At 33.5% G+C, this 14031-nt stretch overlaps 1 protein-coding gene across 5 annotated transcripts in view; it reads left to right on the top strand.

Annotated features, from left to right (window-relative positions):
• The window catches only part of LOC119830918 (transcription factor Sp3-like), a 15613-nt gene extending 2634 nt beyond the window's left edge, over positions 1 to 12979 (top strand). For 2 of the 5 annotated variants that reach the window (XM_038354110.1, XM_038354118.1), the window contains exons 2-16: positions 1241 to 1349; positions 1494 to 1759; positions 2545 to 2619; positions 3079 to 3198; positions 3643 to 3771; positions 4200 to 4302; positions 6200 to 6375; positions 6961 to 7047; positions 7599 to 7661; positions 7941 to 8081; positions 8595 to 8727; positions 8949 to 9153; positions 9856 to 10002; positions 10728 to 10872; positions 11662 to 12979. In XM_038354110.1, the coding sequence (XP_038210038.1) occupies positions 1241 to 1349; positions 1494 to 1759; positions 2545 to 2619; positions 3079 to 3198; positions 3643 to 3771; positions 4200 to 4302; positions 6200 to 6375; positions 6961 to 7047; positions 7599 to 7661; positions 7941 to 8081; positions 8595 to 8727; positions 8949 to 9153; positions 9856 to 10002; positions 10728 to 10872; positions 11662 to 11826 (2064 nt within the window). In that variant the 3' untranslated portion in view covers positions 11827 to 12979. Of the gene's footprint in view, positions 1 to 1240; positions 1350 to 1493; positions 1760 to 2544; positions 2620 to 3078; positions 3199 to 3642; positions 3772 to 4199; positions 4303 to 6199; positions 6376 to 6960; positions 7048 to 7598; positions 7662 to 7940; positions 8082 to 8594; positions 8728 to 8948; positions 9154 to 9855; positions 10003 to 10727; positions 10873 to 11661 lie in introns of those variants that run through there. The other 3 variants (XM_038354125.1, XM_038354141.1, XM_038354133.1) reach the window with 3 other exon arrangements.
• Positions 12980 to 14031: the final 1052 nt, after the last annotated feature.

Here is a 14031-nt window from a genome sequence, read left to right as displayed (position 1 = left end):
ATGACATAGGGATCACATTATTTCATTAAAAAACAACCAGACATTGGCAAAATTGTGGCTCATATTACTGCCATTATTTTTATTATTGAATTAAATATTATACAGATGATTGAATTCTATGGCATTTTTAGAATATAGTGAAACAGCATCTAATTACCTCCTATTTATTATAATTTATAAAAATGTTTCAACGAATCCAATTATATCTTTATGGCACTGTGGATAGTTTCTTCTTAAATAGTATTGTTTATGTCACTTCCATTTGTTATAATTATATAATAACATATATTAATTATACCCACATGATAATAAAATGTCATTGTTATCATAAGATTTATTGATACTAAAATTTTCAATGTTATTGAGATGCTTATTAAATTAATTTATATTAGACAACCAGAAATAAAACTTGCAGTTGAACAACGAACAATGCCTAATGTGGCTGTAGGCCTCTATCAAAATATTAATGCCCATGTATCTGGTCCAAATGGACCAATTTGAATATCGCTGATGTAAACCAGTTAATAAAATAATGTTGACTTAAAAATTGTTTTGTAGTTATACAAAAATATGCATTTTCACCCAAAAGTAGCTGTGATTGTTTGGCTGTTGAGCATAAACATGTTTTATAACTGAAATCTCATTTCCAAATCATTTGGAATACTATTAAACTCTTAATTAAAACTAACATATGCATACATTAATTGACTATCATTAATGTGAAACAATTTACAAGGTATAACAATAAAATTTTATGAAAATAAGTTACGGTCCAGTTTTGTGGCTTGCTGATATAATATTCAGTTATAATCTTTGATTTCATTTTTCATATATTGAACTGTTTGTTATTTAACTTATAAATAAATTAAACAGAATATATCAAGAGGTTGTGAAGTGGGGTATAATATTGCCAATCAAAATAAAGCTCCTGTGCAATCATGATTTGCCCATATCAAAATTTCTTATATTTCACATGTATACATTTTAATTTTTGCAAGCAAGTATATGATCACACATGCACACAGTACAAGGTCTTTTTCTTTCAAGGTCCCTACTATCTTGTTTCAAAATTTTGAACTATTCTAGAAAAGTTCGGCTAATTTCATGCTATTTCTCTTTTCTATATTACTAACTGGCATTTGTAGGTCCCACTGGTTCATATGGTAATAGTCCTATACGGAAAGTTTTGTTGAACATACACATGGAGTTGGAATTTATTTGTGTATTCAAATGATTATAGGAAGGTAACGGCGGCCAATCGCCTCTAGCGCTCCTCGCGGCGACGTGCAGCCGGCTCGGCCCCGCCAACATGGGGCCCGACCAGCAGGATAAGGAACAGCAACACTATAGTTAGTATATCTTGTTATTATATTGGTGGTACCCATCTATCTTGCTATTTATTAAATTCTGTCTTTTTCATAATAATTTTTACTCAAATTAGTGCTGGTTTCTGGTATGGTTTAAAATATTGAATAATTTTTTCAAAATTGCAGGCCCACAACAACAGCAACAAGCGCAGCAACAGCAACAGCAGCAGCAACAACAGCAACAACAGCAGCAGCAGCAACAGCAACAACAGCAGCAGCAAGTGCAGCAACAACAACAGGTCCAAGCACAGCTCGTACAACAACAAGTGCAAGGCGAAACGGTTACGCTCGCTGCGATGCAGCAACACTATCTGCAGCAACAGCAACAACAGCCGCAACTGAGAGTCATCAGCACGGCTGTTGTGCAACAGCTCAGAGCGCAAGGGCTGTCGGTGAGTTAGGCAGGGCAATAGATAGACATCATAATGAAACATCATTATCTTCATGGCATGAATTATTCATGATTGTTTTAGCATTAAACATTGACTTTTACATATTTTCTGCCTTCGTTTTGTAAGTTAACTATACATGCTACTACATAACTATGGTTAAAGAATTTTAAAATGCAGTGTATTTTATTCGTTTTTTCAAATAAAGGGTCAATTTTGCATGGTAAATATGTGTCATTATAGAAAGTACTTTAAACCATTCTATATGAATCCCTATTTAATTTTTAAGAGACCAGCCTTGACAGTGGACAATAAAACTGTCCCGATAATCATAATAAATAATATCAAATCTTTCAATCTTTCCTGCCATGAAGATAACAATGTTTAGTATAACATCGCACTCATAATCCGCAATTAACTAATATATTTAGCTCTTGCACTCTGAGCTGTGCTCGAGTTGCCATGGGCTTTTAACAAACTAGTCTCCAGCCACGTAAGTACAGCATGCATTCGTATTGCATGGTTTGATGTTTGGACGGCCAGGTCACATATGGTAAGTATGAAATGATTGCACATGGACTTTACAACAAATCTAGAATTTGTGTATGAATTATGAACTATATGATTGTGTATTTTACAGGTCTTGTATATTTTGTACGAATAACAATTTATTAAAGTAGCTTTACACTTGGGAGGGTAATAATTTTCAAAGTTTTGGGAGATACAGAGTCATTGATTTGCGACATTGACAATAGTGTCTGTTATTAACAAAAAATTGCACATTTCAGGGCAACGAACTATCGGCAGCCATAGTGAATGCAGCAAGCACAGTGCCTAATGGTATCCAGGTTCAACAACCGCAGGTTTGTTTCAGTGCTTTTTTAGTGATTGATTTTTTTATCCTATTTATGTTTTAATATCTATTTGGTAAGAAATTGTCAGGTTAGGTATGTAGAAATTGCTGACAATTTGTTGGTAACAAATTGTCAGCAATTTCTACATACCTAATGTAGAAATTGCTGACAATTTGTTACTGTGTATATATTATTAATCAATTCTATTAATTTAAATATTGAAATCACATATTATATAAGCATCTGTCTTAATGTCTGCAAATACCATAGAAGATGTAGATGATCACTATAAAAATACATATCAATTAAACCACATCTTTGATACCTATCTAGATACTGTTAGCAAGTTAACTTTTCCTTTGAACTTAATAACTAAATTAAAATACCATCCGTTTACAAAAAAAAGTAAAGTATGTGTTAATAAGAAATTTAGTAGTAAATTTTAATAATAAATATTGTAATTTTCAGGTGATATCTATGCAACAGCTGCAATCGTTGTTGGGTGGTGGAGTGGTGACGAGTTCGGATGGTGCAACATATCAAAACACATCGCAACCACTGTTGCAAATACATCCACAATTACTGCAGGTATGCAACATTTGAATTTTAAATGAAACCCTATTTTAAAATGCAAATACAGTACTGAACATACCGTGTGTGATTTATTATATAGAAAGTTTTATATTTAAGAAAGAGTTACATATAATAACACAGCTGAATTGATGATTATATTTGGGGATGGTTTTTAATTATTTATTTAAAATCAATTCAATAAATCAAAACATAATGAACCAAAAAAAAGCACTTAAAAGCACTTTCAATGCAACAACAGATATCATCTCAATGTTTCTATTCAGAAGTATTTACTATATAATATGTACTCTCTACTATTACTCAAAAGTTTAATACTAAATGTAACAATTGATAAATTTCAAACACAGATAAACAGTAGGTTTTTATATGCATAAATTATGTAACGCAGTATAACATGGGTGTAGTTTTTATTAATATGGTTTATTTTAATGTTTTCAGCAACAAGCCGGTAGCGTATACGGGGGTTGCCTAGTGGGGGGTGTCGGAGGGGTGGGGGGTGTGGCTCCCATGCAAGCGGTCACCGTTGATGGACAAGAGGCCCTGTTTATACCTGCACAGCATGCACAGGTGTGTGATTGTGTTGATTCATATAATTATAGATTCTATTTTTTTCTTTTCGCTGATAAGTTAATTTTTTTTAACAGTTTTGTAGTGCATTTACAATAAAAAAGATACTAGGTGTTAATGAGTTTCTTGTTTGATACTTTGTTTTTTACTAAATTTATGCTTTTACTTTAGTTAAATAAAAATCGAACACCTTCTCAAGAATAGTGCAAAAAGTATTACATGCGCTTAAACAACATAATTGTATATCTTTGTAAAAAATCCATGTATAAGATTAATATTATACCTAATTAACAACATTTACAAAATGCTTTTCCAATCTTGACTAAATTCCTACCAAGATTAAGTCTGTAGATGTCAAACGGAAAAAAACAGATAGAATTTATAATATATTTTCATATGTATATGTAAAACCTAAAATTGCGTTTCAGAATTTCTCAGGCATGGGCCAAGTCAGTCTAGTGAACGGGCAGCTAGTTAGAACGCCGGTGTTGCCAGCCGGCTTCCTGCAGAACGTCATGCATTTGCCCACAGGTAAGTCATAGACAATAACCGCTATAACCTCGCGCTTGCAACACTGATCTATCGTCTTTACTTTAACGCTTTGTTTATTTGCTTTGCTATCGTAACATACCTTGAGTGTAACATAGATAAAGTTCTCATAAAAGCTGACGATTTAAATTGCCTTTAAAAAGTAACAAAGAAGATTACTTGTACGTACAAAATCACCAGTTTCGATGAGATTTCATTCTGCTGAACCCCATTTGATAACATCATAAATCAATAGATGAACCATTACATCACAGCTCCACAGTTAGCGGGCAGGTCATTGGCTATTGGCTTCCGCTTGTCTCTATTCTCATACTAATGAATGTTTCACGGCAGAGCAACAGGCAAGCATCACTATACCCGGTACTAACATTAGCATCCCCTTGGGCGCGATCGGGAACCAATCGATGATAATCCCGGGCACGAATATCGCGTTCCCGTCCGGGATACAGATCCCGAACTCGGTACAGTTGCCCGCGAGCGTGCCCGGGGGGGACAAGAGTAAGGAGCCTAAGTCGCCGAGCGAGCAAGGTTGGTGCCGGTATACGATTCATTGACAGTATTCAGAGAGAAAAACTAAACAAAATTTACTTTAATAAATAAAATAATGGATTTACAAATGCTTTAATAATTCGTGAGTTATTTTGAACGGTAACACCATTGATATATAAAAGACTCAAGATGTGCACTCAACTTTTAAAAAATCTGCGCAGTATTGTAAATTGTATCCTTATTTTAGATAGTGTCGAGTCACTCGCGTCTACTTTCAATCATACGTACATTTTATAAAAACCAATTTAACTAATTCACGTAAGGTTCAATTTTTAAAAGCATAACTATAATTTGGTAGAAATAATTGGTTTTTTAGCGAATCTTCGAGTTTTACTTTTGTATAAGTCTGTGCGTCTTGGGTTTTGTTATATATAAATGGTTAACACGGTTCATTTGTTATTTTATTTCGATGTTTACAGGCGTGACATGGTTTTAATTGAAATAAAATTATTGATAAATTGTTTCTGTTTAATTTACTTGCGGGGTTTGGAACACAAGATGAATTCCCATTAGGCGTTGGAAAGATGTGACAATAAATATAAAAGAAGACTATGAAAAATTTATATTCTGGAAATTTTACGGCGGGGAAACACTGTAAATGAATGAATAATATTGAAATAACAACCTAAAATCCTAAATCATAGCGAGTCTGAGGTGATTGAAATATACTTAACAATTAATGGTCATGAATAAATACATATAAATTATGTTTCCATAGCATTATTGAATAATATACAACATTAAATAAATTTTGTTATAAGTCTTCAAAAACCTCAAACCCAAATATAACATTAAATCCTCCAGCTTATTTATTGCCGTCTATGTTTCTTTGCTTGGTGTTTTCATTTCGGGCACTCACTGTCATACATGCACTGTCGTATTCAATGTATTTAATTTCGATATCCATCTGTATTTGATGTTCATTAAAACTTAATTTCATTTCCTGTAAAGGCTTTGGCTGTTTCTCATTGTATTATATTACTTTTAGAAATTGCAAAGCGTATGTGTACTTCTCATACTATTTGTAGTTGGGTGTCGTAGATATATATTATTTAATGATAACATGTTTTTTTTTTGTTTTTATTGGATTGTGATTTGATCTAGAGCCAGTCAGTGTCAGATAAGTAAGTAAAAGAACATAGCAAATTTTAGAAACAATATTATGCAATTTACAATTATCAAGGCTGTCCTTTAAAAAAAGTAATTCTCATGACCAAGTGTTTTTAGAAATTTTAAATTTGGAAACGCAAAAAGAAAGAAAAAAAAATTAAAAGTAACTTTTCATTTGTTCGATTATGTGTTCAAAACTAACAAGTTCTATTCCCACCAGGTGGAGGAGTGGCGGTCCGCGGTGGGATGGGTGGGAGCGTGGGCGTAGGCGGCATGGTGCCCGTTCAGGTGCCCGTGCAAGTGCCCGTGAGCGTGGGCAACGGGCACACCGTGTACCAGACCGTACACGTGCCCGTACATGCGCCGCACCTACAGATTATACCGCAGTTGCAGCAGGTGAGGCTTTACTCTTTTTTATCTTTACTCGTATTATAAAGCTGAAGAGTTTAGTTCTTTGTTTGAACGCGTGAATCTCAGGAACTACTGGTCCGATTTTAAAAATTATTTCAGTGCTAGATTGCTCATTTATTGAGGAAGTCTATAGCCTATATATATCCGGGTCGGACCGCTAGTAATAGTCATGATATGAGTGGGAGCGTGGGCGTGGGCTGTATTGCAACAAGCGAGTGTCTGGTAACTAGCTTACAAAAGGGTCATGTTGATTGTAGGGAATGCCTTCTTCAGGAATAATAGTACATAGTCTTTCAATGAATCAATACATAATGATAAATTAATCTTAAAATAAGTAATAACTGAAGTATAGTAAGTTGCACTGCAAACTTTTCTATTTTCCATAAATAATTTTTTTAGCCTTTCTTGAACAAGCATTGGCTGTTTGACAACATATTTAAGTAAAAATGGTCTTGTTATATTTCAAGACATAGTAGTATTTCAATTTAATTTCATGATAATCTTATTTACTACGAAGGTTAACAATGACTTGAGTAATTGTAGCATTTATATTTTTCCCGAAATTTCCAGATGCAACATCAACCGCAAGTCGCAAATGTGTTGACACCCTCTGGACAAATTCAGCAGATACAAATTGCTTCGCTTGGAAACGTGCAGGTAAATTATCATATCATTTCATTATTGTTTTAGGGATATATTTATGATGTAAATATTGCCAGTACACTAATTATAGTAGGGAATTTCTCGCACTGATTTCGTTGTATTTATTTTCCTATATACACTTGTGGCTTTACTTTGGGGTTTTGCAAATAAAATATAGTTTTTTTTAATAAATAAATAGTCCTAAATCAGAGTATTCGTAAATTATTAGTAGTGATTCTTTGTGTTGTTAATTAATGTCAAAAATATGAAAAAATAGTGCATTGAAATGCTTTATAAAAATTTCCCAAACATTAAGTAGATAATTTTTTCGATGTATATATGATATGATACTTAATATAGTTCAGAGAAAAGTTATTGTCCTTAAACCTTGGGATTAGGCTTTTTTCTTTATACTTTTGTCTATCCGTTTCTAAATCCCACTAAAAAAAAAAATAAACATACACTTTATAATATTTAATATATTCGTCTCTTGGATTTTATGTCTTGGGTTAGTTTAAATTTGGTAACCGCTTGGTTTTGTATACATTGAGCTTGGTTTGGTGCAGCAAAATGGAGGAGCACAAAATGCAGTCAGCGCTTCACAAACGCCAGCGACTATAACTCTACAGGTAACCTATTTGGTATTGTGCTTTCGGGGTATAAAATGCGACGGATACATAATTTGACATATTATTTAATGCTGTATTTTATCTATAGTATATCGTAGTATGTTATTTTAAGAAAGGCTTGGGTAATGGAATACAGTGACATATAAACTAATATGGAACTTCAAGGACATTTCACTATACTTATAATCATATATGCTTATAATAACACTTAATATATGTAACACATTATGTATGTATATAATCTAACACAAAATGCCCATTAACGCTGCTCGGACGAAGGCGGTTGCGAACCAAATGCAAGCTGACTCGAGCGGCATACAGCAGCAACCGACACAGACTATAATAACAAGCACGCCGAACGGACAGCAAGTGACTGTGATACCGGCGTGCAATAATGTGAGGAGTGCTAACGTCGTACAGGTATTGTGGGGCGGATGGTGTCTGATTTCCCCACTTAAAATCGGGTGGGGGGATGGTGTCTGATTTCCTCATTTTAAACGGGGGGGGGGGATAGTGTCTGATTTCCCCCACTTAAAACAGAGGGAGACAGCGTCTGATTTCCCCATTTAAATAAGGTAGTATCTGATTTCACCACTGAAAATGGAGAGGATAATGTCTTTTTGGATTGCTTTAGAGATTTAGTGATCTACATGATCCGTTGTATATAGAATTTAGTTGTTTGAGCTGAAATCTTGGTGTCATTCAACGATAGGAACGATACTTTTTTCATACAACATATTTTATACAGAAAGTTGGAAGAGGTTATTTAAAGTGTCATTAAACGATAAAAATTATTCAAATTTTCTTCTATTGATCTCATTAAAGATTTTAAAATGTACACTATTTATACATATTTTATACGATGGATCCCAAATCGTAATTGGTCCATAATAAATAGAAAGCTTATAATAAATTGTATTCTCTTTAACACAGATGCCAACACTGGGCGTGGGCGGACTGGGCGGTGCGGTACAACTGGTCCCAGCGGTGGGACTGCCCGGTGCGGTGCAGTTGGCACAGATACCGCAGGCCCAGCCCCAGCAGCAGCAACAGGCTGTTACGATTGGTGAGATTTTTTTTTATCAATTTTATTTTATGTGTGTTACTCAACATTTTTTTTTATTCACACTTATAAATGATTTTAGAGTATAGTTAAAATATTCTAAAAATAAATGCCGGATACACATTATACTAGAACTACCTGGTGATATAATAAAAAAAATAATTGGGCATATTTCACCTTCATTAATAGTTTTTTCTAAATGATATTAAAATATTATGTTCTAGGTCAACAAATCCAACAAGACCCCAACGAACCCGGCAAGTGGCAAGTGGTCACAGTGAGTTCCGGGAACAACGGGGGCGCGGGTCAAGCGACGACCCCCGGGGGCGAGTGCGAAGCGAGCAAGCAACGGGCCATGAGCCCGAATGGGGGTAAACGTCTGGTCAAGCGAGTGGCTTGTACTTGCCCCAACTGTGATCAGGGAGAAAAGTGAGTATTTGATATTGAGTTTGTTGGTAACATAAAAAAATATTTTGTTTACTTATAAAATAATACTAAGGTGAACTCTTGTTGCTCAAATACAATTCGAAGTGTTTGATGAGTTTTTAATATTTTTGTGATATGAGATTTTTCTATATGTTGGCTCGGTAGGTCGATCGATAACGCATATTGGGGCGAAGACATGGATGTCAGTGTCAGAACTAGACCATAATACATGGGAGCACTCGATAAACATCACCTATCGATTAAACAAAGGATCATCAAAATCGGATCACCCAAGTCGTAAAATGTAGACGAGCCTATTACGTGCCAATACATGATCTTTTAGCACGTCAAATCTACAAGAATCTCAGCGCGCTAATATGGCATAACAGATTAAATGTCTCTAACTCCCTATATAATATAATTAAATTAATTTGAATTTCATTGAATGAATGAATGAATCAATCAATCAATCAATTAATTAATTAATCAATGAAAGCGCTTTATTTTACACTAACATGCAGAATTGGCGGCCTTTTGTCTACTAAGCCATCTCTTCCATACAAAATGTAAATAACATCAAGACAGATTATTTTAAATCAAAATATACATAAAATATATTGTATCCTCCATAGCTTTATAAATATTAGATCTTTTTTATTTATTATTATTAATTTTTATCCAAAAACCGCTATCCACCCCTCCCAGCCGGCTAGTGGACCGCAAGAAGCAGCACGTGTGCCACATACCGGGCTGCAACAAGGTGTACGGCAAGACCTCCCACCTGCGAGCTCACCTCCGCTGGCACTCCGGCGAGCGGCCCTTCCTCTGCAACTGGCTGTTCTGCGGCAAGAGGTGAGCCCTCACTGTGTATACCACTGCCGTACTAACTATTCATCATCGTCATCATCATCAGTCATCTGTGGAAATACTCGTCGCTTTATTTCCGGAGTAACTATTTAGTCATCTGTGGGAATACTCTTCGCTTTATTTCCGGAGTAATTATTCAGTAATCTGTGGAAATGCTCGTCGTTTAATTTCCAGAGTAACTATTTAGTCATCTGTGGAAATACTCTTTACTTTATGGCCGGGCTGAAGTTAGCCGCGAGTCAGCGCGTAGAATCGAAAATTTAGACTGCACTATGCGCAAGATGACAGAAGGAACAACTTCGACCGTGAAGTTTGGGAATTACTTCACTCGATACTGACCCAGAATGTACGGTGGAAACCATTGGTTACCATGAAACTTATTTCATCATTGCCTAGTCTTTGGTCGATACAAAAGCAAGCACCATGCAAACTATGTTATAATTGTTTCTAAACAAATATGACATATAATAATTTTCATACATATGTTTTTTTATGGTTTCGCCTAACTGTATAAAAATGAGACAATTTAATTGTTTGTATAATCAAAAAAAGAATAAGGGTTCTAAATTCGATTGTATTTTTTGGGCTGTGATACCCTTTTATCCCGATATTCCTACGGGATATGGACATAAGCGGGTGAAACTATCAAATATTTCTAAAATTCTCATATTGTGTATCAAATATTTATAGAGATTGATACAAAATTCCAGATTCACCCGGTCCGACGAGCTGCAGCGGCACCGGCGCACGCACACCGGCGAGAAGCGGTTCGAGTGCCCCGAGTGCAGCAAGCGCTTCATGCGCTCCGACCACCTCGCCAAGCACGTGCGGATACACACTAAGAACAGGATCACGGTTAGTCCTAAACTTGACTATAGATATGACCATAGATAGTTTTAGAATTGAATGTAGATAGTATTAAATGGTTTGTGACTAATAGATCACGGTCGTTCTCCACTTTTGAACCGGATAAATATGGATAGTATTAGAATTGGATATAGATAGTATTGAATGGTTTGTGACTAACAGATTAAAGTTAGTCGTAGATAGTATAATGTAGATAGAAAAAAATATAGATAATATTAAGGCGTTTGTCAGGGTTTACACTAACAGCACAATGCATAAGTGAACTGTTGGTCCGATTTTGCTTATAATTTTTATGTTGTTTTCTTTATTCGTAATAAACAATTTAAAATGGACTAATGTCTTGCCGGTAGTACTATCATAAATTAATATTGATAATTTATGGTAGTACTATGTTAAATGAGTAATACAATAAATAAATTAGAACTCCCACCTTTACAGGCAATTTTCATTTTCATTTGTGATAGTTTTTAGAGATTGTAATATATAAGTATAACGACGCTAATGTATAAAGAAGCTATACATTATCTATATACTGGTAGTTCGCCCCCAGTTCGACCGTGGTACATATATAGCCTAAGTTACTCAGCGAAGTTGCAGCTTCTAAATTTGGTCGAGTAGTTTTCAAATTTATCCATTAAAAACAAACAAACAAAAATACAAATGCTTCCCCTTTATAATATTAGTGTAGATATCACTTGTGACATGAGTTGTATAATCACTTGTTACTTCTTGTAAAAATGTTTTACATAAGTCCTTATGTTTAATTCAAAATTCCAGGAGGTGGCGACATCCACACAGTCCGTATATTCTGACTCCGGTGATGACAGCTGCGACGAAAAAATGATGCTCACCATAGAAACCATACATTCGGGCAAAGATGATGAGAAGCTGGTGATGATCCGACCTGGCAATAAGATGGAGCCAGACCGTGTGGACAGTTAGGACTCGCCAGACTCCCAATGAGGGAGTTAGTGTTTGTGACAGTGAATTTTAAATACTTGGGTATCAGAAGTGACAATTTTAGAGATGAGTCCAATAGTGTTTCATTTGTTCAATAAAGAATTGGGGAAAGGATGATGGAAACATATGGCAGCTACCTACTCTTTATATGCATGTGAGTTTATTTCTGTGCCTAGACATTAATTAACGCACATATCTGTGTGCCTTAATAAGGCGCATGATAAGAAGGTTGTATATCCTGTTATTGGTAAGGGATAAATCATGGTATACTGTGGTAGAAGGTAACAACTTACACCATAATGCTTCAATAATTTAATACATGTATCGTTTTATTCTATTCAGTATGAAGGGTGAAGAAATAGTATAAATTACCTTTCTCGTAAAAAAAAATGGAGAAAACTGGTTCAAATGCTTGGATTGAGTTACATTTTGCTCGGTAATCTCTTACTTAATTACTCTAGGTATCTTAAAACAGTTCCATAGTGCTATTTATCTTGCAGACTATTTAGTATTTGATTGCAGAAGTTGATTATAAAACTTATGGTTATTCTAAAAATATACAGATCTATCCAAAACATTTGTTATAGTATAGTTATAAAGTCCACACTACTAGTGCCTTAATAGGCTGAATGCACAGTTCAATATGCAATATTTCAAGTTAAATAGCAATAGAAAGTAATTTAAAATTAGTAGATAACACATTCGAGACCAATTATTGTTATATTTATATAAATATTGATACACAATACCACACATTAATATCATTTCCTAATAGTAGTGATGCTTTAAATAATTTTATGCATAAAGTTTTAATTTTTGTATACAAGTTATAATGTCAACTGATTTATAAACAAATTGTAATTAAAAGAACCTGATAATAGGCCTGAAAATAAGAAGCAATTTAATTCTCGATATAACCTCGCCATGGATTTTTTAAATAGATTTCAATATAAGTAATTATTAGGTGAGGAAGTTTTATACAAACAATATAAACTAAGTAATTATACAACGAAACCGCCTTTATGATAAGTTTGTGTTTGTAAAAATAATAATAATTTCAGTATATTATGTAAAAATGTAGTTTTAATGTTGTATTGTCCTAATATTAAATTGTGTTTTATTAAATCATTATAATCCGCACAAGCTAACTGAAGCTTATTAAAAATATTTTTTAACAGTAATAAAACTTTTCTTATTGTAATTGCTTTAATATTTATGGCATTTGTTTTGATAAGTTTCAATGTATATTTTTATTAAAGTAAATCGTAATTCAAGTCTTTTATTATAGAATAGAAATATTTTTTCTATGATTTTAAAGTAAATAACGCAATCACTATGCTAGAGAATTATTTATTATTTCATTTCAGCTTAAAATTTAATATATTATGATAACATTTTTTATTTATGTTTATTATATGTAAGACTAAATAATTATTAATGATTAGTTCATGTAGTAAATGTGATAAAGTTGTGCATAGATTTGTACTTATCTGTTTATTGAATTAATCAATTGAGAAATATGTGATCTGTGATCGGCACTATTGTAAAAATGTAATGTATTTTGTAAAATTGAGAAATTATGCCATGTGGTAAAAATTGTGTACTGTATTTTAATTTCAGGCTTTATCGAAAAACGGTTTCGTTTGACGTGATTTAAAAAAAAACATTTATAGTGGAAATAGGTTCGTCTTTTTGAATTTACAGAACAATTTAGTGAGTAGGTACTGAAATATGTAGAACCAAGCATTGTTACATTATTATTTATGCTATATATACAATTATTACATAATTATATTCCATACATGCAGACGCACCATTAAATATATGCAAATATAATATATCATGTTATAAAAAAGATTTTTTCATGAGTATTTTGTATTATACAAGTTTTCTTTGCTATGTCTTTTGAAAGAAATGCAGATTTTTATCATGATAATATGTACAAATGGAGATAGAATATTATGGGTCCAAATAGACTCTTGTAAATAAGATATAAATACTGTACAGTGTATGAATATAAGTCTGTATATAATTTTATTGTTGACAGTTAAATAAAATATTTTAATACATTAAATCTCTTTATTTAAAAGTTCCTGAAGATAAAGTATTCACTCCTTCCTGAATAGTTAACATCATAAACATATATGTTATACTAGCGCTTCGCCTCGGCTTCGTCCGTGGTACATG

Source organism: Zerene cesonia, chromosome 1 (genome assembly GCF_012273895.1).
Source record: "Zerene cesonia ecotype Mississippi chromosome 1, Zerene_cesonia_1.1, whole genome shotgun sequence".
Taxonomy (NCBI): Eukaryota; Metazoa; Arthropoda; class Insecta; order Lepidoptera; family Pieridae; genus Zerene; species Zerene cesonia.
The sequence above is the reverse complement of the archived record's forward strand: the minus strand, read 5'-3'. Positions and strand labels throughout refer to the sequence as shown.